Below are 25099 nucleotides of genomic sequence, written 5' to 3'. Positions count from 1 at the left end.
TTTGTAGTGGTATTTTTATTTAGGCAGTGTCAGAAGTTTTGTTTCATAAAAGACACCATAGTCTGTATTTACTTTTGAAGTTTTTTTTAACCTTCCAACTACACATCTATGCCACCTTGGATCTGTGTTAGACTGACCATGACACGTAGTGCGAATATTCATGTCTCAAAAATAAAAAAATTAGAGAGATTGAAGAATGTCAGTTTTTTTCTTATATTTCTTGTCCGTGTTAATGTTTTTGTACTTTTTTTTTAATTTTCACTTTTACTAGGTTTTGTAGTTTGCTGCTCTTGGGTAAATCTGTGCTGTTTACTTACAGATATAGGTTTATACCTGGTAAGATGTTGCATTCCCATTTCAGGGAGATGAGGACTCCATTGAGTGAACAGATATTTGTATATAGTACTCTCCAGTTATTTATATACAAACTTGTTGTACAGTTTCCCATCAATTCCTTTCTTTTCTGCAGTAAGAAGAGTATAAGAAAGCGGCGTATGAAGATTCTGTTCAAGTCTGTTTTGGAAGCTCGTGAATCTGGGACAGGAAGGAGACTATGTGAGCTTTTCATGGTGAAGCCATCCAAGAAGAATTATCCTGACTACTATAAAATCATTCTGGAGCCCATGGACTTAAAGACTATTGAGCATAACATACGCGGTGGCAAATACTCTGGGGAAGAGTCTCTGCTTGATGATATGAAGCTGATGTTCCGCAATGCAAGGCATTACAATGAGGAGGGTTCGCAGGTACTGGTGGCAGTAATCCTGTTACGTTTAGAGAGTAGACTTGGAAGTGAACTGGAGCACGTCCTTCTATTCTCATGTTGTAGTATTCCAAACCCTTGGGTTATCCTCTGCTCAGCTGGGCATTCAGGTAGCTAGCAGAGGATAACCTAAGGGTTTGGAATACTGCAATATGGAAGAGGACATCTGTGGTTATAGTAAGATTTTACACAAGTATTCTTTATACCTATATGCACTGTAGGTTAGTATGTTGCTGTGAATAAGCATTTTTGCCCTTGTAGAGTTGAGGACTTTATCCTCCTATACTTGTATTTCACAGACTCTGATTTTACTTTGACAATAGTAGTCTTTCTCGGTCTTGCTTTGCCCTGCTTTATATTGGGTGCTTCACCAATTGCAGTTTATGGGAGGTGGGAGATCAGCATAGGCTTAAGGGGATTTTTTTTAAATACATTATACTTACTTGATGTGACTTTGAATGTCTTCTCCATTGGTATTTGTTGGTGTTTTCTCTTCTGATGTTCTCAGCTTGGCAAATTTCTTATTCCTCTGCTTAGTATGTTTCTTATTCCTGTGTATGGGGTCAGAGGTACCTCCTTCCCAGTGCACATCACGACATCTCACATGAAGCTAAAAGGTAGCACTCAATCCCCTGGGTTTTTCATTTGTTTAATTTCAGTTGCTCATAGAGTTCAGATCTCATGTCTGAAATTCATGATGGAAAAAGATCCTGCCTGCAAAGTTCTCTAGCTACAAAAACCTCTCTAAGCCAAAGACTGCTTATCATGAGAACCTAAGGAAATTAGAAACTAGACATCATTTACATATTCCTCCTTGTAAGTGCTCTCAAAGTGGTCTGGGGATCCTTACAAGTAACCTGCACTTGTCATCAACCAGTGTTAAAATTAATAATTGGAGGTAGACCACTGGCAACCACCTGGAAAAGGGATAGCCTGGGATGTTTATAGTACATAACCCACAGTTCGGCATCTAGAGCATACCCACTCATGAGCAGTCCTTTTGGAGCTGGCCTTCATTTCCCTTGGTTCTGGCTTACTGTTTGCACTAGGTACCATGTAGTCATCTTCTCAGTCTGCTTTTATCCGACTTTAAGGATTCTTGTGCTGGTTGGTTTCTTTGGAAAGGCTGGAGGTTAATATGTGACTATTGTTTTTGTTGTGTGATGGGAGCTGTCCTTGCAGCCACAAGAGATTATGTTTAAGGGATACAGCCTAATGCCAGAGCTGCCTTCTAAGCACAAATGCTAATTCTGGTACGTGCTTCTGAATGTATACCAGGGTCCCATTCTTTTGCATTTGTTACTCAGCTGCCATATGTTTTGCACCCCAGTAATTCAGTGAGGTGAGGTTACTTCATCCAGTACTAGGTTTAAGGAAGGTCTTTGTCCCATTCATTGTTTTGGGAGGTGTACTTTGGGGGACCCTTAGGTTCTTGTCTTCAAGGTTAACAAGTTTTCCCCATGACTTTGGGAAATTCACAGGCTTATGAAATCCACTGTGGGTTGACATGTGAAACTGAATCAGTAGGTGAAAAAAAAGGTTCAGGAGCGCTGGGTTATCTTCATCTATGGATCTATGGTGCTTGTGATGAGGGTGCTATTCATGTCACTTGAAAATATTCATAGCTTTCTGCATTTCCTTTTTAGTAAGGATGCCCCCCCCCCCAAGACACACAGCGGAGTAGCTTCCTAACCAAGCATTCAAGGACAGACTCATGTAATAACTGTAGTCTATTTTAGGTCCCATAAACCACACTTTTACTTTACTGCCTGACAAAGGAGTGTTGCAATTTGTGACAAGATTTAGCAATAAGGCTTTCTTCTTCACCACTTTGTGGCTAAAGTCCCAGAATTATTTGTCTCCCCCATCCCAGGATCCATTCCTTAGTGGACCAACCACTGGAAAAATGGCAGACCTCCCTCGGTCTGTGATCAAGAAAGGTTGGGAAATGGACCATTTCAGTGCTTTCTTTGTTGGGGTTTCATATAACCACTGTAGTTTTTGAGTTTGCTGATGTGTGGTTAATGCAGCAGCCTTAGGAATGCACCTTTACCAGATAGGCATGGTTCAGGTTGTCTCCTTTCATTGATGAGCTTCAAGACATCCTGGATCCCCCTTTCTGAGATGGTGTCACCTTTGAACAGGCCTCCTAGGATTTGGTTGAGAACCTCAAAAAAGAGGACAGTGGGCATTGAGTACTGTGAGGATGTCTCTGACTGATAGTTCTTCCTCATCATCCAGGGAACTGCAGCTATCTAGGAAGAAGCCCCCTCCCCAGTAGAATGAGATGATTCCAGAACAAAAAGCATTGTTGCCTTCCTTGGTGAAGCAAGCCATATCTTCAGTGACTGTGACACTGTTGGGTTCAATACTGAGTTCTTGCACTGTTGTAAGAATATATGTGGAGATCCAGTTCTGTGGGTTTGCCAGTACTTAGAAAACCATTGCCATGAACAGGTGGGTCATGACATCTTAGATCTGACATGTCCTTCCCCCAGGGAAAAAAAAAAAATCACTTTGGGACCAAGCAATTTCCACTAAGCTCTTGAAAGTGCATTAAACTCCCCTGGCATGTGACATCAGAACCTGTTGTTCATCCTGAGAGTGACAAAGAAATTCTACTAACTCTTTCCCCTTGTTTTGAAATGAGTCAGGAGATTTCCATCCCAATTTGAACTTAAGTAATTTCATTGACTACATCTAGTATTTCACATTTCCACGTGGCTTCTCACTGTGAACATGCCTGGCTGCCAGTGTGTCAAGATATCATTGGATATGAACACCTTTTAGCACATCTTTTTCTGGAGCTGGCATAGCTAAGCCCTTGGTGGGAATTTCTTTTACTTCGTGTTTCCGATGTTTTTCGTGTTTCACTGTTGCCATCATCACATTTGGGTTATCTGCCTGCAGGTAGCCGTCAGCCGGCCTGAATACCAGAGTCTTCAGATTTCTGCGTCGGATGTTGTCACTTCTTCCATGATGTCAGGTCATCAGGGGTATAAAACATATAGCCGACGCCATTACATCAGTCTTTCTTGCCGTGCGGTGCCCGAAGCAGAAGCAGTTTGCAAGTGCGGTCAGCTGACTCCTGAAATTTTTGTTTGAGTTTCACACCCGAAGTCTTCAAAAAAAAGATAAGGACCCCGTTGGGGATCCTTTTTTTTTTTTGCTCTAACTGATGTCAGAAAAAATTATCAATTGTCTTGCCTGTGGAAAGCAAATACCTTGTAGAGATTTTCATTCTTGCTGCGTCACCTGTTTAGGCCCAGACCACGACGACCCTCACTGTCGGTTTTGTGCCTTGTTCAATGCCCGAACTATTCATCGTCGGGCTGTTTTTGTAGATAATTTCATTCTCGATCTCCGTACTCCGAAATGGCTTCATTAAGCCATCTGACTTTCGATCTTCCGAAAAAATGTAAGGATAAAGGCAGACTGCATAGCTCCAAAACTGCTGATTATGCTTCCGTTAAGCTAGTCTCCAGCCCGCCGGTACTCATTGAGGTGCTTTCACAGTACCTGATACCCGCTACTACAGATTCGCAGGCCTCTACTGTGACCCATTTGGAGTCCGGTATGCTGCGAGATGCTTCTTAGACTATGGAACCTGTGGATGTCTCTACCTTGGATGGGTCAGGAGCCGCTGTGCAGGCACCGGCTTCTGAGGGTGTATTCAGGCCTATAGACTTTCATATTAAACCGACAGCATCATTTCCAACTAGAAGTACCAAATTCCTCAGGCCTAAAACTCGCACTACGCCTAGAATACTGACGACCAAACAGAGTACTCTGGCCCATATGCCTCAAAAACAAATGCTTAAAAATGGCCGAAGACCTTATTACCTTAATTAGGGGAAGCCAGCCTTCCCCCTCTAAGAGACCTAGAACCAATTTTCTTTGAGTCTTCTGATCAGGAATCTGATATCTCTGCTCCTTCTGATTACCAGGATTTGCCCTTATCTACTTATGAAAATTCTGATGCAGAGGATTTCATTCCCTCTGCTTCTCCTCCAGACGATTTTTCTTTTGGTAAAACTTTGCATACCCTTGGGGAGCATTTCCGCTGGGAAAGCCAGGACTATTCTGAGCCCAAAAAGAGACTTAGGGAATTCTTACTCCTGCCTCAACATAGGCCTCTAGCTATCCCTCCTGTTCTGGCTATTGTAGATGATGTTTTCTTGGAATCTAGCCTTACCCCAGACGTTTTACCTCCAGCTCCCAGGAAACCTGACGGGTACAACAGAGTACCTGACTCTCATAAGTTCCTCTTTAAGAATCCTACTGCGGATCCAGAGACTATTTCCCAAGGACCTAAAGGCATTAAGGCTACTGCTGCCAAAAACCCTACCCCTTCTGATAGAGATTCTAGAGCCTTAGACAGATGGGGTAAGAAGGTATACACTTCTGCTACTTTGGCCATTAGGGCTCTAAATTGCCAGTTTCATATGTTGAAGTATCAGCAGCACATTATGGGACTACTTGAACAGAAAATGATGTTTTTTCCTGACTGTGCCGAACACAAAGACTTGCAAGATTTAATGCATTCTGCAGAACAAGTTGGTAAACATACTTTGCAATGTGGTTCTGATGCTTTAGAAGGATCTTGCAGGGCTGCTGTCACTGAGTCTGTACTTAGAAGGCATGCTTGGCTTAAGGAACAAAACCTGCAAGATCATGTTAAAGCTAAATTACTGGATGCACCCTTAAACCAAGACCGTCTTTTTGGCAACAAAGCAGAGGAAGTCCTCAAAAAGATGGAGGAAAAAGCTAAATCTCAGCAAACTGTTAAGTATTTTCTACAAGTGCAGCCTCCCAGATTCAGTAGGCATTGGCCTTCAAGGAATTGGTTCTTTCCAGTCCCTTCCAGGCCTTCTCAGTCCAAACCCAGGAAGAGCAGACCTCCAAGATTTCAGTCTCAGGCTACGCACAGATCTAAGCAGTAGGGGGCTCCCACTTCCAATGCAGGGAGTAGTAAGCCACCCCCCTACGGAAAAATGGCACAATGACTTAACCTTAACCCTTCCAAGCCCTGCTCAACTACTTGCTCCCTCTAAAGCTCGCCCTGCATGCAAAAAACTGAGAACTCATTACTCAGGACAAATGGGTTTTGAACATAGTTTCCCAAGGATACAGATTCCACTTCCACACACTTCCAACCCCAAATGGTTGGCCAGACCTCCCCTGAAATCAGTGGGCGGAGGCCCAACAGCAGGTTGTCTCCCTTCTCAGTATCAGGGCTATTCAGCCTGTCCCAGCAGAACTAAGGGGACAAGGTTTTTATTCAAGACTGTTTCTGGTACCCAGAAAAGAAAACTCCTGGCGTCCTATCGTGGACCTCTGTAATCTCAACACCTTTCTGGTGGTTCCAAAATTCAAAATGCTAACTCTTCAATAGCTTCTTCCTATGCTAGCCAAGGATGCCTGGCTGGCAACCCTAGACTTAAAGGAAGCCTACCTGCACATTCCAATAAGAGAATCCTGCAGACAATACCTACTCTTCAGGGCGGGCTCCATGCACTTTCAGTTCTCTGCACTTCCCTTTGGCTTATCTACTGTGCCCAGGGTGTTCACAAAGTGTCTAGCTCCAGCCATTGCATTTTCCAGGCAGAGAAATATTAAAATTTATCCATACCTGGACGATTGTCTGATTCAGGCAGAAAGCCAGGACTTGCTATTACAACATTTGGCATTTGTAAAGAAACTTCTATCCTCACTGGGGTACACCATCAACAAAAAGAAATCTCACCTAGTACCCTGCAAACAGATTGTATTCCTGGGAGCAAGCCTGAACACAACTTCCCAGATGACATTCCTCACTCCGGAGAAACAAATTTATTTGACAACCTACTTCAAACTATTGTCCACAAAAACCCAGCTATCTGCAAGGAAAATACTGCAAACTCTGGGGTTCATGGCCTCTTGCCTTCTGTAATTCCATATGCAAGATTACATATGAGGAAACTCCAATGGTATCTAAAAAGTTGATGGTGTCAACATTCTCAGGACCTGGAAACAATGATTTATATCATTCCTTGTCTAAGGACAGAATTCCTGTGGTGGGCAGAGGCCTGCTACCACAACAAGGGACTCCCTTTCACTCTACCCCCTGCTGCCCAAACCCTAACAGCAGACGCATCAGACTATGCATGGGGGGCTCACATGGTGGGGCAGTGCATTCAGGGCAAATGGAACCCGAGACAGATGCACCTGCATATCAACCAAAATGAAAAGTTAGCTGTACAGAATGCCGTGACAGCCTTCAAAGACCTTATTCACCCAGGACAACTATTGGTAAAGACAGACAACACCACAGATGTTATGTGATCCTATCTCGCCTACATTCTGAATGATGGGTTCGGAGCCGATCCCTCGGCTCCGACTCGGCACGCTTATGCCAAAGAGCGAAGTCTCTTACTGGCTGAGCTTATCATATCCCAGGATGCACCACTACCAGTCCCCCAGATCTCGTTTGCCGCTAACAAGTGAAGACGTGGTCTCGAGCTGGCTGAGTTAAGTAGTGATTATTTCACTAGTTTTTCTGTCAGGTTTTTCTTCTTTTCTACAAAAGCTGTTTTAACAGCTATTCTTGTGTTTTGAGTGTGTTTGACAAAATTCACTTGGTGAATTCTTGTGTTGTGAGTGACTAGGAGTACCTCTTGTCTGGAAAGGCCTTTCCCGGTCTTTTTGTTTGTAGGTGACTTGGTTCTGTTTTGAATCATTTACATTTCTCTTCTTAAATAAAAACTAACGGAGAGAAATTATTATATTACAGAGTTTGTGCTGTGTTTGACTAACTCACAGTATTGCGAGTGATAACTGTAAGCTCTAGGTGTATTACCAGTGTTCTTTCAGTTACTTTTGAAAATTTCTATAATGTCTCAGAATCCTAGGCCTTCGGGCTTCAAGAAATGTGTAAAATGTAGCTTCAAAATGTCCATCACGGACGATCACTCGCTATGTGTGTATTGCTTAGGGGCAAAGCATTTACAGGAATCATGTAGTGTATGTCACGCTTTTTCCTCAAGGGTCCTCCAGGAGAGGAAAAATAAATTAATTCTTAAGGGATTAATTAAACCTTCTTTCGAAGAAGCTTTGGCATCCTCTCCTTCTCCGGCCAAAAAGAAAAGGCGTCGGCTCCGACCAGTCCGTCGGATCCGATCGCTAAGAAACAAAGGCAGGCCTCTCCTTGGCTCCAAGGACTTGGAGCCGAGGTCGAACGGTCTGCCTCGATGCCACCAGTATCGACTCCTCTGGCTTCGAGCCGATAGCTGGGGCATCGAGGCGGGTCATCTTCGCCGGCTCCACTGCTCTCGGAGCCGACAAAGGTTGCCCGCTCAGACACTTCCTCCTCGGCCGAAGTCCACCTCGGCACCGATGGAAACTGGTGTGTGTATTCCCTCGGCGCCGATACTCATCGAGTCGCCTCGGAGCCAGTCCCCTAGCCCTTTGGGGCCGTTGGAGAGGCCTTCTCGGACCCGTTCTGTTTCCTCTCGGTCTTCGAGGATGTCAGATTCTGATATAGACAGGGTGCTCCAAAGACTGTTCCAGTCCCCAGTCTTCCAAAAATTTGTTTCGTTCCGACCCAGTTGGCTTAGGAGCCGATGACCTTGGCCCACCCATTGCCATTCCTCCTCCGACTGTTGCGGCTCCGCCGGAGCAGGTGCTGTTGGAGCCGATGGAGATCTCAGGGTCGGCTCCGACCCTTACTCCAACCCGGGCCTTCGGGTCCGAGTTTGGTACGCGGACGTCTTCAGCTGGACCCGGGGGTGATGTTTCGGGACCTATGCTTTCGGTTCCGAGCCTCCCCCTCGGTGCTTCGGCTGCGGGTCTTCCGTCGACTATCACGGCTCTGGGGACCGGACACTCCCAGGATTCTGGGGGTCCGGCTTTCAGAGCCATGAGGAGTGCCTTGGCCAAGTCCTCTTCGGCCATCTCCCCGGCTTTACCGGCACCTTCCCTAGGTGTGGAGACTGGGTCTTTGGCAGTTCCCCTGTCCGTAGTCAGCGGAGCCCCGGGGCCTGAGGTTACCCCAGTGGGGTTCCCCTCCTCCTGAGGGTTCTTCTGAGCTGTCTTCGGAGGAACCCCCAAGGAAGAGATCGTGCAAGAGGAAGCACGTGGACTCCCCCGAGTCTATTACTTCAGACACTGATCTGGATGATGCAGAGGGGTCCCCGTAGTCGTCCTCGGATGATGTCTCCTTTGCAGACATCTTAGAGATCCTCAAACAACGAGGCGGCTGGATATCCAAACCCCCCTCTACTGACGAGTCAGTGCTCCTCAAGGCCTTTGGGGCTCAGCCCTCTGCCTCCTGGGTGTCTCCGCCCTTCGACGAGCTTCTGGATTTAGTTTGTCGAAGGGCGTGGGAACATCCAGATACCGTGGAACCAGTCCCTTCTCGTCCAAATAAATTTTTGTCTGCTCCCCCTGAGAAGGAGTTCCTCACTAAAGGCGTGGCTGTAGATGCCATGGTGGTGGCATCTGCTACACAACAGGACGTGGCAGAGGCTTCAACGTCCATCCATCCTCCTAATAAGGAGTCTAGGAGTATGGACAGGTACGGGAAGCGCACCCTGACTTCAGCGGCCTTTACTTTAAGGTCTCTGAATTATTTGGCACATTTTACCAGGCTTCAGAGGGATCTGGTCAAGGAATTGTCAGATTCCTCTCGGTAACCTACCTGAGCAGCTAGCCCAGTCGGTTAGCTCTCAGTTGGCTATCCTACGTCAATTTCTAACTCGTCGATGAGGCTCATTTCCTATGCGGGCGAAGGGGCGGGTAGAGCGGCAGGCACAGGCGTGGCTCTACGGAGACAAGCCTGGCTCCGTTGTGTCAGTTGCGGAGGCCTTCAAGTCTTCCTTCGCCGACGCTCCCTTTGATGGGTCCTCCTTGTTTGGACCCAAGGTTAAAGACACCCTTACCGCTGTGAGCAAGAGGGAAAAACTTTATCTGCCGTAGGTGCCCGTTATTCCACTCCCTTCGGCCTTACCCCAAGGCTAAAGGAGGGGAAAATGTGGTTCCAAATCCCGTAAGTTTTTCTCCCAACAGCAGGAAGAATCCCTTCCAGAGGCAGAGGACGGGAAATTTTTCAGGGAGACGCCGTCCCAGAGGCGCAGAGGGCCCCGCAATTCTGGAGACCGCGAGTCCTTTCGTGGCTCTTCAGCCTCCCACACGTCATGAGGGATTGCCCGGCTGTGCTGCTCCGGAGCCAGTCGGGTGTCGTTTTGCCAAGCACCTAAAAGCCTGGGAGTCAATCACTCAGGACAGATGGGTGCTTCGGATCATTGCCGGAGGTTACACCATCCCATTCACATTTTCGCCCCCACCGTCCAAAAGAATCCCGGACCCACCACCCAGTCAAAGGGAAATGGCAGCCGCAGAAGCTTTAAAGCTGCTAGAAAAAGGAGTCATCCAACCGGTCCCCACAGACCAGATCGGATCAGGAAATTACTCCAGGTTCTTTTAGTGCCAAAAGACAGGGGACCTGAGAACAATCTTGGATCACAGCAGACTGAACCAATCCGTCACGAAATGCAAAGTCGGAATGGTCACGTTACAATCCATTCTCCCATTGTTGGAGAAGGATGTTTGGATGTGCTCCATAGACCTCAAGGACGCCTATTATCACATACCGATACATCAGGCGTCCAGAAGGTATCTGCGCTTCAGCCTGGGAGTCAGTCATTACCAATTTTGCTCTGCCCTTTGGTCTCACCACAGCCCCCAGGGTGTTCACCAAGTGTTTGGCAGTAGTGACGGCTCACCTGAGAAGTCTTGGATTCCAAGTGTTTCCCTATCTGGACGACTGGCTCCTGACTGCCACCACCAGGCATCTACTAATGGACAACCTCAAAGCCACCATCTCCTGGGTGTTACCCTGGGATTACATTCAATTGGTCAAAGTCTGTCTTGCTGCCCTCTCAACGCATAAAGTTCATAGGAGCAGAGATAGACTCAAGATTGATCTGGCGTCTTTCTTCCTGCCGAAAGGATCCAAACTCTACAGGGCCAAGTTCAAGCTCTGATCTCGAGATCCAAAGCCCCAGCCAGGATGGTTCTACAAGTTCTAGGCTCAATGTCTGCCACGGTTCTTTTAGTCCCTCTGGCAAGATTGCACATGAGGATTCTTCAGTGGCTATTGTCAACGCAATGGTCCTTTCAGGATCTTCCCCTCAATCATCACATCATGATTACGGATATATGCAAAAGGGACCTTCGCTGGTGGCTTCAGACATCCAATTTGAATCAAGGAAACCCCTTTGTTCTTCCCTCTCCAGTGGTTACCCTGACGACAGATGCCTCCCAGATAGGGTGGGGGGGGCATTGTCTGGGCAGGCTAGTTCACACAAGTTTCTTCCTCAGGGCATCATCGCCATCCACACAGACAACATGTCGGTGGTTTGGTATCTGAACAAACAAGGAGGGACCAGATCATACCCCCTTTGCAGAGAGGCCATGAGAGTGTGGGAATGGGCTGTAGCTACCAACCGCTTCTTGGTAGCGACCCACATCCCGGGAAAGTCAAATATATTGGCAGACAAATTGAGCAGGACAATTCTCTCTCCTCTCGAGTGGTCTCTAAACCACACAGTAGCAGCTCAGGTTTTCAGGAGATGGGGGACGCCGTGCTGCGACCTATTTGCAACTCCATTAAACACCAAGTGCCAAAGGTTCTTCTCCTTGATCCCACATCAGGGAGTACCAGCCATGGATGCTCTAGCACAACCTTGGCCAACAGGGCTACTTTATGCCTTTCCTCCAATTCCGCTTCTTCCCAGAGTTATTCAAAAAGCCTCTCAACTGGGGTCTTCAATGATACTGATTGCCCCGTACTGGCCTCGTCAGGTATGGTTTCCCTACCTGAAGAAGCATGCAGTGGACGATCCGTGGACTCTAGACCTGATTCCGGACTTGCTAATCCATCAGTTGGGACTTCGACATCAGTCCCTTCAATCTTTGAAATTGACAGCTTGGCTCCTCCACTTCCGACTTTAGTTAGAAGGCACACACTAGACCCGGAAGTTGTTCACATTTAATTATTCGGCCCACAAACCCACCACTAACAAATTGTACCTTAGTAAGTGGAAGAGGTTTGCTATCTGGGCTCAACTCAAGGGCTTAGACCCTATCACTGCTCCTGTCCCAGAGGTCTTGAAATTTTTAACATCCCTGTTTAATCAGGGATCTTCTGTCTCAACTATTAAAGTCCAACTAGCGGCTATCTCTAAATTCCACGAATCCATGGATCCTCCTTTGATGAGCAGCAGACTATGCAAAACTTTCATTAAAGGTGCGAGCCTATTAAGACCACCAATTTTTCATCCTGCACCTCCGTGGGATCTTGATTTGGTGCTTCGCGCATTAACATCTCCCCTTTCGAACCGGCTGCTACATGCGAGTTAAAATATCTGTCTTGGAAAACTGCCTTCTTAGTTGCAATTACTTCGGCAAGAAGAGTTTCAGAGCTTCAAGCCCTGTCTATTAAGCCACCGTACTTGATTTTCCACAAGGATAGAGTATCACTTAGGCCTAATCCATCCTTTGTCCCAAAGGTCTGTTCTAGTTTCTGCCTCCAACAATCTCTAGAGCTACCGGTTTTCTTCCCAAAATTCTCCAATGAAGCAGAATACACTTTTCATAAATTGGATGTTCACAGGCAATTACGCTTCTATTTAGACAGGACTCAGCAACTTCGTAAGTCAGACCAGTTGTTTGTGTCCTCCTCAGATAATAAACTGGGCCAAACCATCACAAGAGCTACTATCTCAAAATGGATCAGAGATTGCATAACTCAGGCTTATTCTTCTTCGAATAAGCAACTTACAACATCTATCAAGGCTCATTCTACCAGAGCTATGGCTACTTCTATAGCTTTTCATTCCAAGCTCGCTATATCGGAAATCTGTGCTGCGGCTACTTGGTCCAATCCGCACACTTTCATTTCCCACTACAAATTGGATGTGGCATCTAAAGGACGAGCTTCATTTGGTTCCACGGTACTCAGGAGTGTTTTCCAGTGAGCCACCCAGGATTCAGGTGCTAGGGACGCTGTCCCATCATTCAGAATGTAGGCGAGATAGGATCACATAACATCTTTTAGTTATGTACTCACCATAACTTCAGATGTTTGGGATCCATCTCGCCTACATTCCTAATACCCACCCTCCTTCCCCCTGCCTTGGAGATCAGAAGAGATTGAACGGTTTTGAGTTCTACTGTTTTATCTTGTTTCATCTGACGATGTTATATAAGCAGGGTGTGCATGTGTGCATGTATGCGGACAAACTAGATCTGGGGGACTGGTAGTGGTGCATCCTGGGATATGATAAGCTCAGCCAGTAAGAGACTTCGCTCTTTGGCATAAGCGTGCCGAGTCGGAGCCGAGGGATCGGCTCCGAACCCATCATTCAGAATGTAGGCGAGATGGATCCCAAACATCTGAAGTTATGGTGAGTACATAACTAAAAGTTATGTGCTACATAAACAAGCAGGGGGGAACCCACTCCTACCCTCTCTGCAGACTAGCCATGCCTCTGTAGAGCACAGCCTTGAGCTACCAAGTGCACCTACAAGTTCAATTCCTGCCAGGCAAACTAAATTCACTGGCAGATGACTTAAGCAGAAATCTCATGGACCCACATGAATGGAAACTAGAACCCAAAATATACAACCTCTTGAGGAACAAATGGAGGACCCCAGAGGTAGACTTGTTTGCCTCCCCTCAGAACTACCAATTGAACAAATTCTGCACCAGAACTCCCCACAGTCAAGCTTGGAAAGTGGATGCCCTGTCCTTGACCTGGGAAAGCCTCTTGGTTTATGCCTTTCCCCCTCTGCCTCTCCTCTCGAAGTTTCTACTAAAGATCAAATAGGACAAGCCAAGAACAATACTGATTGCACCAGACTGGCCACGCCAGCACTGGTGTGTACCCCCTCTTGCACAGTCTGACACTGCTACAACCATGGCATCTGCCTCAGACCCCTTCCCTGCTGTCCCAGCAGGTGGGCCAGATTCTGCACCCTCACCTTCATACCCTGAACCTTGCAGCCTGGCTAATTCCATGAGCTCTCCTCTAGCATCCCTCAGTAAGCAGGTGTGGGATGTCATTCTGGAGTCAAGGAAGCCTAGTACCAGAAAATCCTATGCTGAAAAGTGGAAAAGATGCTGCTCCTGGAGTCAGGCTCAGGGGATGGCCACAACGGTGCCTAGCTTATCTCGTATTCTAGAGTACTTAACAGAAATGCCCCACAAGGGCATATCCTTCTCGTCAGTTAAGATTCATGCCTCTGCCATTTCAGCACATTATAATACTGAGCCCACCCCTCTTCTCTCACCCTTTGCTAAAACAATCCCTTAGAGGGGCCACAAATGTAAGACCCCCCAGGAGAGCTCCCACTCCAGCCTGGGACCTTAACTTTGTATTGGAAAAGCTCACTCTTCCCCTCTTTGAGCCAGCTGCAACAGTAGAGTTGAAATTCCTTTCCTGGAAAACAGGCTTACTTCTAGCCATCACTTCAGCAAGAAGAGTGTCGGAATTACAGACCCTCATGGCAGTGGAACCCTTCATTATCTTCCATATGGACAGGGTTTCCCTCAGGACTAATCCTTCCTTTATGCCCAAGGTGGTGTTTAGTGTGGCCCTAAACCAGTCCATTTCCTTTGCCTGCTTTTTTCCCTAATCCACAAAATAAAGGGGAATGGATACTGCACTCTCTGGATGTGCACAGACAACTTAGATTCTATTTGGACAGGACTAAGCCTCTCAGAAAATCTGACCAGCTGCTAGTTGGCTTTGCTGCAGGGGCAGAGGGGAAGGTCATTTCAAAGCAATCCGTTTCCAAATGGATAGCCCATTACATTCATTTCTGCTACAAGCACCATAGAAAACCTACCCCACAGGGGATAAGATCACATTCCAATAGGACTGCATCTACCTGTATGGCATTTCTCAGAGGAGTCCCTACCAGGGACATCCTGGAAGCTGCTACCTGGAGCTCTGTGCATACCTTTACCAAGCGTTACCACCTGCTTATCTTTTCTAAATCCAGAGCTGGATTTGCCACAGCAGTCTTGTAGGGCTTAATAGCTGGCCCTAATGCTCTTTAACTGCCTCCTCTTTTCCTTAGCTTTGGGAATCAACCCAAATGTGATGACTGCAACAGTGAAACACGAAGAACATAGTACAGTTGTGTACACTTACCATAAATGTAGATGTTCGAGTGTATTCACTGTTGCAATCCTGGTTATCCTCCCTTCAGCCGCTGACTTCTTTTGGCTCTACCTTTTTTTCTTGTTTGGTGTAATATATATATATATATATATGTGTGTGTGTGTGTGTGTGTGTGTGTGTAGTGTGTATGTGTATATATATATATATATATATATATATATATATATATATATATATATATATATATATAATATTATTTATTTATTTTTTTCACGTGTATTTGCTTTTTGATAGGGGTGTACCATACCATATAATTGCTTCCTATTGTGGGAGCACCTGATATCTGGGGCAAGAAAAACTGATGTAATGGTGTCGGCTGCATGTTTTATACCCCTGACGACATGACATCATGGAAGAAGCGACAGCATCCAACGCATAAATCCGAAGAGACTGATATTCAGGCCATCTGAGGCCTACCTGCAGGCAGATAACCCAAATGTGATGACTGCAACAAGTGTATACACTCGAACATCTACATTTATGGTAAGTGTACACAACTGTACTTTTTCTGTCTCCTGTGTGCTCTGAGTGTCTATGAAAACGTTGCTAATGATGGAGGAAAGCTATGCAGGAGAAAGGCATTAATGTGTTTGGCTTACTTTCTTGTGGTGTCATCAAGGCTCATCCTAGAGGCATCACAGACTTGTGCACTCCACTTGGTGCAGACCCTTTTGGGCTTAATGATCGAGATGTCCTCATTGCTGTTTTTCAGTTTTTGCATTTAGTGCAGAATGGGATATTCTTCAGTGCCATTCATTCCTGCCTATGGATGGTGCCCAGAAAACCATAATCATGGTAGCCTGGGTGAGCTTGCAGCGATGTTCACAAGTAAAGTAGCCCTGTTCCTCATGCGCCTTTGACAGCCACAGCTTTATTTCCTCTTTTCAAACCTTAAACTGGAGGTGGTATAGTGGATCATGAGGTGTAAATGGCTACAAAGCCCTGCCCTTAAACTGCAAGTGGTATAGTGGATCATGAGGTGTAAATGACTACAAAGCCCTGCCCTTAAACTGCAGGTGGTATAGTGGATCATGAGGTCTAAATGGCTACAAAGCCCTGCCCTTAAACTGCAGGTGGTATAGTGGATCATGAGGTGTAAATGGCTACAAATCCCTGCCCTTAAACTGCAGGTGGTATAGTGGATCATGAGGTGTAAATTGCTATAAAACACTGCCCTTAAACTGCAGGTGGTTTAGTGGATCATGAGGTGTAAATGGCTACAAGGCCCTGCCCTTATACTGCAGGTGGTATAGTGGATCATGAGGTGTAAATGGCTGCAAAGCCCTGCTTTTCATTGTGGATCTTTTTGGAAGTTCTAGAGAGAGGAATTATTCTAGCGATGTAATTTTGTGTCTCCATTTTGTGGAGGTGAGTAAGTGGAGATAAAAAGTGTATCTAATGGACCGATATGAATGATGGCTAATAGTGGAGAGACCAAAGCACAACGTTTTTTTCATTTCTACCCTCAGGATCAAGCCTGGTGGTTCTGCTTGCAGAAAATCAGCCAATTAAGTTTTGGTAGCAGGTGCCGGGAATCCCTGGCAAGGTGAGAGTCATATGTCCCATTTGTTCCTGCTGCAGAATCCCCAGATGTTCATCGTGTTACACTGCTGCAGTCATTACACTTGGGTTATCCTGCCGTCAGGTGGTTCCCCAGTTGGCCTGAGTTCCAAAGTCTTGGTCCGGCGTCGGTTGCTGTCGCCTCCTCCCTGACGTCAGTGCGACAGGGGTATATAAGATGCAGCCGTTGCCATTTTCTCCTGTCTTTCTTGTCGCGCGGTGCCCGAAGCAGAAGCAGTTCGCAAGTGCTGGTCGGCCGACTCCTAAGATTTTCATTCCAAATCCAGAACCAGTCTTCTACAAAGCTAAGTACCCCATTGGGGAAACTTTTTCTTGCCTCAGACTGATGTCAGTAAAGGTTAATAACTGTATTTCTTGTGGGAAGCAAATACCTCATAAGGATTTCCACTCCTATTGTATTCCATGCCTAGGCCCAGACCACGACGTCACTGGTTGTAGGTTTTGTGCTAGGTTTAGCAAGCGCACAATTAAACGTCTGTTTGATTTTGCCAGACATTATTTTGGTAGAAAATTAAATTACACCATGCCATCGGAACTTCCAATGACCGGATTACATAAAAAGTGCAAAGACAAGGACAGGCATCCGAGGCCCAAAACTGACGATGAGGCCTCTTCTAGGCTGGTCGCCGGTTTTCAGCGAGGCAACTACGTAACCTCCGACGACCGCATCCACAGAACCACAAACCACCTCTGACTCCCACGTGGAGCTGGCTGGGCCTTCGGACGCTCTGTTTTCAGCCTACCGAAACTAACCCTTCTGAGGGAACCGAAGTAGCTGAGCAATCCACAGCTTTAGACGGTGTCTTCAGACCTACCTAGTTAACCATTAAACTCTCTGCTAAGTCTAAGGCCCCATTAAAAACAAAGAAACAGATGCAGCATTCTCCAGGACAGGCTTCCATGCCTAAGAAACAAATGGGTCCCATCCCCCTCCTGATAAAAGGCCCAGACAGGAAGCAGATTATGAATCTTCCGACCAGGTGTCCATTTCTTCAGATTCATCCTCAGACCTAGGATATTCCTTACCCCCTTTATGAGGATTCGGATGCTGAGGAATCTATTCCATCAGCCTCTCCACCTGAGGACTACTCCTTTGGGGGAGACCTTACATACCATAGGTTCATAGGTTCATACTAGGATATCTGTCCTAGGGCATTTATAAGCCTAGCCAGTGTGTGTTTGGCTTTCGCCACCCATTTTAAATTAATTTTGCTATGCCCTTTTTCGAGGTTAGTATACTGTGCCTCTGTCTAACCGTGACACAGAAGTGATACCCGGGGTAAACCTACGATCTCCCATCCACTCATCAAGATTCCTCTTGAAGAGAGTCAATGAGAGACTCTGCCTAACCTGGACTGGGATTTTATTCCAGAGTGAAGGGAGCCTCTGGATTATGAATCTGTCCCTCCAGCATGTCCTGTTTATTTCAGTGCTGAGGTTCAAGGCTCTCGAGTGCGTAGCTCGATGGGATTTGGATTTTCTGAGGTGCAGCATGTCCATTAATTCCGGATTGGACATGGCTTTATACGGCAGGCACAGATTGCCTCTGAGCAGGCGGTATGTCACTGAGTAGAGCTTGAGTTTCTTTAACCGGGCAGCATATGGCATCTGTTTGAGCCCTTTGATCCTCTTGGTGGGGTCTTTCCAGTTGCTGCAGGTGTCTGGTAAGGTACATCCCAAAAGGGGCATTGTGCTCAATTATGGGCCTGATGAGGGATGAGTAAAGAGGCACGATGACCTCCCCTGATCTAGATGTGAATCCCTTCATGATTAGGTGGGCTATATAAAATGTTTTTCTAACCACTTTGGCCACGTGGTTGTCAAATGAGAGATTGCTATCAACTTGGGTCCCCAGGTCCCTAATTACTTCTTCTGTACTTAATGGATTACCACCTATGTGGTAATTTGTGGGCACTTTGTTTTTGCCAGAGGGGATGACTATACACTTTTTGGCATTTAGCTTGAGGCCATGGCTCTGGCACCAGTTGTCTGTTTCTATGAGGCCCTTTTGGAGGATGCTTGTGTCAGCTGGAGAGTCGATTATGGCACCCAGTTTGCAGTCATCTGCGAACTTGGTCAGCCACAGTCCTTACGTGTTGGCCTGTACCTCCGAGAAATATATACCGAACAAGAGAGGTCCCAGGCATGAGCCTTGTGGGACGCCACTTGTAACTGGTTTGGAGTCTGACATGGCTCCAGCAATTCTAACCATGTGGGTTCTGTCCTTGAGCCAGTTTGCAACCCATCTAGTGACATAGGGGTTTATATTTAAGCTGGTGAGCTTATCTATAATGCCTGAGTGGGGTATTGTATCGAAGGCTTTTGCGAGGTCCAGGTAGGCTGTGTGGATCACCTTCCCCTCGTCAATGGCCTTGGTGACTGTTTCAAAGAAATCAACCAGGTTTAAGAGGCAGGATCTGCCCTTAACAAAGCCGAACTGGGTAGGATCCAGTGTCTGTCGGTCCCCAATATCTTTATTTATGAGGTCCATGATGAGCCTTTACATAGCTTTGCAGACCAAGCTAGTCAGGCTTATGGGGCGATAGTTTCCAGGATCCGTTGAGGCACCACCTTTGTAGAGAGGGACTACTGTTGCTGTACGCCACTCTTTAGGTACATATCCTGTAGTAAGGCTGAGATTGAACAGTAGTTTTATGTTTGGGTTTAGCTCTTCTTGGAGTTCATGTAGTACGCAGCCAGGGACACCTTCTGGTCCCATTGATGCAGTGTTTTTTGCTTTGGAGAGGGCAGCTCTTACCTGAGCACCTGAGATGTCAGGGGGGCAGCACTCTGCCGGGATAGATATTTGCCCTTTTGGTGGGGAGAGAAGTTTGCGCTGAACCTGTCAGCTAGGATGTTGGCAATGTCTGTGGGTTCGGTGTATTTTTTGTCATTTTGGACTAATTCTGAGCATATCTGGGAATTCCCACCCAGGTTCCTAACATAACTAAAGAAAGCCTTGTGATTATCCTTAGTGTCCTGTGCAATTTTTCTCTGAAGCTGACCTTAGACGATTTTATGAGTGCCGTAGTTTTTGCTAATACTGATCAGAGATGCCTTCCCTTTTGGGATTTTGCTCTATCATGTAGTAGCTTCCTCCTTCTATTGTATAGTTTGTTTATGGCTGGGGTCCACCAGACAGGACGTCTGCCTTTGGAGGATTGGGTCTTGGTTTTATTTGGGATTGCATGATCCATGCATTCCTGAAGGTGTTCATAGAATGCGTTTATAAAGGATTCTGCAGTCTGGGCCGTATTTTCCACAGGCCCGGGGGCTTTGAAGGATTCCACCTCGGTTTTGAGGAGTGTGAAATTTGCTTTAGCGAAGCTTTTCACTGTGGTTTTCAGGGCAGGGGGTGGAGTCGGGATGTGAATATCCAGTGAGATTAGTTTATGGTCTGATCTTACCAGTGAGGGATACACTTCTGGTCTGGAGCATAGAGTCCCCATGTTGGTGATGATCAGGTCCAGTATGTTTTCCTCTCTTGTGGGAGTGGTAACAAGTTGTTCCATAGCATTTGAGTTTATAAATTCTAGGAACCTTTGGGCTATGGTGTTGGAGCTAGAGTAATGCTCCAAGTCTATGTTTGGGTAGTTGAAGTTGCCCAATATAATGGTGTTTGGAGAGACCTTCATATTTTCCAGTGTTCTTAGGAAGGCCGAGTGGGGTTCCTGGAATTGGGAGGGTGGTCTGTAGCAGGCTATAAACTGGAAGGCAGTTTTACCCACTGTTAGTTGCACATGGATAGCCACTGATGCTTCGTGCTGTGCCACCAACCTGGAGGTGTGGGTATCTTTGACGAATATTGATACTCCCCCTCCTTTTGTGGTTCGGTCCAAGTTTTGGGGCCGAAAAGCATGGTATGAGGTATAACCTGGTAGTGCTGGGGTGCTCTCGGGAGCCTTGAACCAGGTTTCTGTTACTGCACAGATATCGATGTTCTCCATGCTAAGGAGAGTTTCGAGTGCGTGCATCTTGAGGTTTAGACTTCTGGCATTGAGTAGCATTACTCTTAGTTTCTTATCCCTTGTGATACCTGTGGAGGTGGGTTTGTCTTTTGAGCCTTGCCTAAAAATGGCACTATGGGGGTAGCAAGAGCCTTTGCCAATATCCGAAAGCCCAGGGATGACAGGTGCAAGCTGTCCCTAGCGAAGCATCGTGGCTTGTCGAGCATGTCATTCCAGGCTGACAGGCATTGGATCCCCTTTGAATGACACCAATACTTAAGCCAGTTGTTGAAATTGATCATCTTGTCTTCATATTGTGGCATCATTCTTGGTGAGGGTAAGATGCTACTCAAGGTCAGGGTCATACCAGACTGGGCCACATGCTCAGAGAGCTCCTCTATGTCTCTTTTCATGTAGTCCAGGGAGGTACGTCTCGGGTCATTCACACCAGCATGGACAATGACTGAGTCATATTTGTACTTGCCTTGGAGTGACCTGAGTGCTTGTGTTATGTGGCGGATCCTAGCGCCCGACAGGCAGCTCACCGTGACCTTCTCCTTGTTCAGCCTGGTGAGCGGGACGTCCGTGTGCCTGACGATAGAGTCACCTATTACAAGTGTATCCGGTGTGTTGTTTAGCCTTAAGGGCTGTGACTGTTCGGCACACTGGCTTTGTGAGCTGTGTGTTGCATGTGTTTTGTTTTGGGGTAGCGGTTGCTTGGGTGTGTGCTTTGGAGGTCTCTGCTGCGTAGGCAGATTTTTATTTAGAGCCTCCGAGTATGTTTTTGTGTGTTTGTGTTTGGTTTGCTGTCATGGTAGGTCTATGTGAGACTGGAATTGTAGTGAGTGTGGTTTCCTTCTCCTCCTGACTGGTTTCGCCAGTACTGAGTTGAGAGAGCTTTGCCTCCAGTATGGCTATATGGTTGCATCTTTCACATGTGTTGGAATTTGTTGGGAGGAGGAGAAGGTTGTTTGTGTACATGAGGCAGTTGTAACATTGCCTCAAGATTCCCAGATTCACCAGCTGGACCGGAGAGGAGATTGACAACTGACCTTTGGACATGCTAGATTAGTATTGGGAATTCCTTTGTAATTGAAAAAAAAGGGCTAATGGGGAACGAGGTACTCAAGGGGAGTTTGTGAGGGTGTAGTGCTTTTAATATTTTAGTGCTGACTTATATAATTGTTTTAGTGAGCAAGTGTGTGTGTTACAGGTAACTTAAATGCAAAAATGACCAACAGTAACTTTCTTTCAAGTGAAACAAGGAAATAAGTACAGTAAGCAATGCAGATATCACTAGGGATCCACAGAAGCGCTGAAAAGCCGCGTTTTAGGTGGAATTAGCGTTTCAGGGAAATAACAAGCAAACAAACAACAAGCATACAAATAAATCTAGATTCAGCAGGCCTGGATCTAGTTTATGCTACAGCAAACAAGGTGTACCGATTTCAGTAAGAAGCAGTTCAGATATGCAGGCACTATAAGCCTTTAACCAGGAATTCCCAGCTCAGAAGGGCAGAGTCCAGCCTCTCCTCCTACAAGAGTGCAGACCATGAACCCTTTTAATGTAAAATAACTGGCCTGAAGCCCAAGTGCTTAAACCAGAATTAATACACTTTTAGAATAACAGACACTTCGCCCTCAATCAGCAGTTCCCAACTTAGAAGGATGTAAGCTACCTGTTCTGCCACTACAGTGCAGACCACAAACCTTCTTAATGTAAAACAACTGGCCTGAAGCCCAAGTGCTTAAACCAGAATGAATACACTTTTAGAATAACAGACACTGCGCCCTCAATCAGCAGTTCCCAACTTAGAAGGATGTAAGCTACCTGTTCTGCCACTACAGTGCAGACCACAAACCTTCTTAATGTAAAACAACTGGCCTGAAGCCCAAGTGCTTAAACCAGAATTAATACACTTTTAGAATAACAGACACTGAGCCCTCAATCAGCAGTTCCCAACTTAGAAGGATGTAAGCTACCTGTCCTGCCACCACAGTGCAGGCCACAAACTTTCCTAATGTAAAACAACTGGTCTGAAGCCCAAGTGATGAAACTACAAGGCTTAGAATGAGTTTCACCAAGCAGTAATAAATACAAATGAGTACTTTTAAGATGAAGCAAAAGCAAAATAAAGTAGGAAGAAACACAAATACAGTAAAAGCAGATTTTTTTTTTTTTGAGTGAGCAAATGAGATGGGCCCAGGAGTTACAGGACAGAAACAAGTGCAAATGCAGGCCTTCAAATCAGAAAGTTGAGAGAGATGAAAGACCGCCCAAACGGCCAATAACTATAAATTCTGGGCCAGAACCACTCCTTATGTGGTAGACCGGTTACCTAGTGCTTACCACTCCCACTGATAAGCTAGAAGGCTTTCCTCCAACACAGAAAGGCTTGGGGGCTCAGAAGCTTACAAATAGTCCTGGATCTGTATCTGGAACACTAATTACAGGAAAGGTAGGAAACAGGCTTACAATTTTTTTTTTCAGAAAAGTAGCAAAAACAGTAGTAAAAACAATTCACATGCAGTGCAAGCTGGCACACTTGAGTATGTAGCAATATTAGTCCACACACAGTTTGAAAAAATGTAATTAAATTAAAAAGGAGTAAAAGCAAGTGCAAAAAGGGTTTATTAGGTAGAATGCGGTAAAGAGATGGGACTTTGGGAGTGTCCTAGATCAAATATACAGTGGGGTGGGCACTGCAAAAGCCACCAAATTTAAACTACAACCAAGAACAGGGAGGGGGTGGGGAAAAGTTTCAACAGAGATGTGAGGAATCAGAGTGCAAATTATAAAACCAAAAAAATATATACTGATCTCTGTATATTTGCATAACACCAAGACAACAGGTATCTAAGCAACAATTTAGCTCTAGAATACAGAATAATACAGAAAAATATACTCAGCTCTGTATATTTGCAGATAGTCCTGTAAGGCTGTCTCTCAACACACAGGTCCACTTTAAATGCAGACTGCTGCTATTAACAGTTCAAATTAAGGGAACCTTGAGTTAACAACATGAGGGAGCATTTCCAATGGGAAGGCCAGGATTACTCAGAATCCAAGAAAAGGCTCAGAGACTTCCTTTTGTTGCCTCAACAGAGACCCCTTGCTATTCCGCCCGTGTTAGATATTGTGGATGATGTGTACACTGAATCCAGCTTAAACCCTGACTCCTTACCTCCAGCCCCAGTATTAGAGTCCCTGACTCTCACAAATGTCTGTATAAAAGCCCTGTTGCTGACCCTGAAACTATTTCTCTGGGACCCAAAGGGATTAAGGCCTCATCAGCAAAAACCCAGTTCCCTATGACAGAGATTCCAGAGCATTGGACAGATGGGGAAAGAAAGTATATACGTCTGCAACATTAGCATTGAGAGCCTTAAATTGCCAGTTTCACATGCTAAAATATCAGCAATTTTTGATGTCTCAGTTGAAACAAAGGATGCTTCCAGATTCAGATCCTCCTAATTTTAAAGAAATGCAGAATTTATTGCTTGCAGCTGAACAAGTGGGAAAACATACTTTGCAATGTGGGTGTGATTCCTTAGAGGCCTCCTGTAGAGCAGCAGTTACAGGCTCTGTCATTAGAAGGCATGCTTGGTTAAAGGAACATACATTACCAGATCATGTTAAGGCAAAATTATTGGACGCACCTGTGCAGCGGGATGTGGTGTTTGGAGTTGAGGCAGAGGAGGTATTAAAGAAGATGGAGGATAAGGCAAAATCCATGCAAACGGTGAAGGATTTCTTACAGGTTCAGCCTCCTCGTTTTAGCAGAAATTGGCCAACAAAGAATTGGTCCTTTCCAATCACAGACAGACCTCAAAGAGGCAGATACAGACGTCCAAGAGGTAGAGGTCAAGCACAAGGTCCTTACAGGCCTCGACAATGGGGTACACCAGGCCAGAAAGAAGGGGAAGACAGGCTACAACCTTATAAAAAGCAGCCTCACTGACTTCCCACTACAGCTGCCAAACAGTTCTCTCTTGGCAGCCCCCTTAGGAGGAAAACTGGCACTTTTCTATCACAATTGGCTTTGCATCACCAAAGACAAATGGGTTCTCAACATTGTATCTCAAGGTTACAGGTTCCAATTTCACACTTTGCCAAGGTTAAAAAGAATGCCAAATCTGCCACCAAATCAATGGGCAGAGGCTCAAAAACAAGTTACAGCACTTGTGAACATGAGAGCTATTCAAAATGTACCACCACAGGAGCAAGGACAAGGATTTTATTCAAGACTTTCTGGTTCCCAGAAAGGACAAAGCCTGGAGACCCATTCTGGATTTTTCTTTTCTAAACACTTACCTGGGTGTTCCGAAATTCAAAATGTTGACACTACAGCAGCTTCTTCCCATGCTGGACAAGAAAGCTTGTCTCGTGACTTTGGACCTCAAGGAGGCATACCTGCATGCCCCTATCAGACAAAACTGCAGAAAATACGTCGGATTTCTAGCTGGTTCAATGCATTATCAATTCTCTGCACTGCCCTTTGGCTTATCTACTGCAACCAGGGTCTTCACAAAGTGCCTGGCACCAGTAATTGCATTTTGCAGACAAAAAGGAATTCAAA

At 45.8% G+C, this 25099-nt stretch overlaps 1 protein-coding gene across 13 annotated transcripts in view; it reads left to right on the top strand.

The window, feature by feature from the left end:
- The window catches only part of PBRM1 (polybromo 1), a 2726611-nt gene that overhangs the window by 1053703 nt on the left and 1647809 nt on the right, over positions 1–25099 (top strand). For all 13 annotated transcript variants that reach the window (XM_044078866.1, XM_044078877.1, XM_044078870.1 and 10 more), the window contains one exon: positions 470–746. In XM_044078866.1, the coding sequence (XP_043934801.1) occupies positions 470–746 (277 nt within the window). The remainder of the gene's footprint in view (positions 1–469; positions 747–25099) is intronic.

The sequence above is a fragment of the Protopterus annectens genome, chromosome 7.part1, assembly GCF_019279795.1.
Source record: "Protopterus annectens isolate FY-2018-M chromosome 7.part1, PAN1.0, whole genome shotgun sequence".
NCBI classification, from domain to species: Eukaryota; Metazoa; Chordata; order Ceratodontiformes; family Protopteridae; genus Protopterus; species Protopterus annectens.
This window is presented reverse-complemented; position numbering and strand designations above follow the sequence as displayed.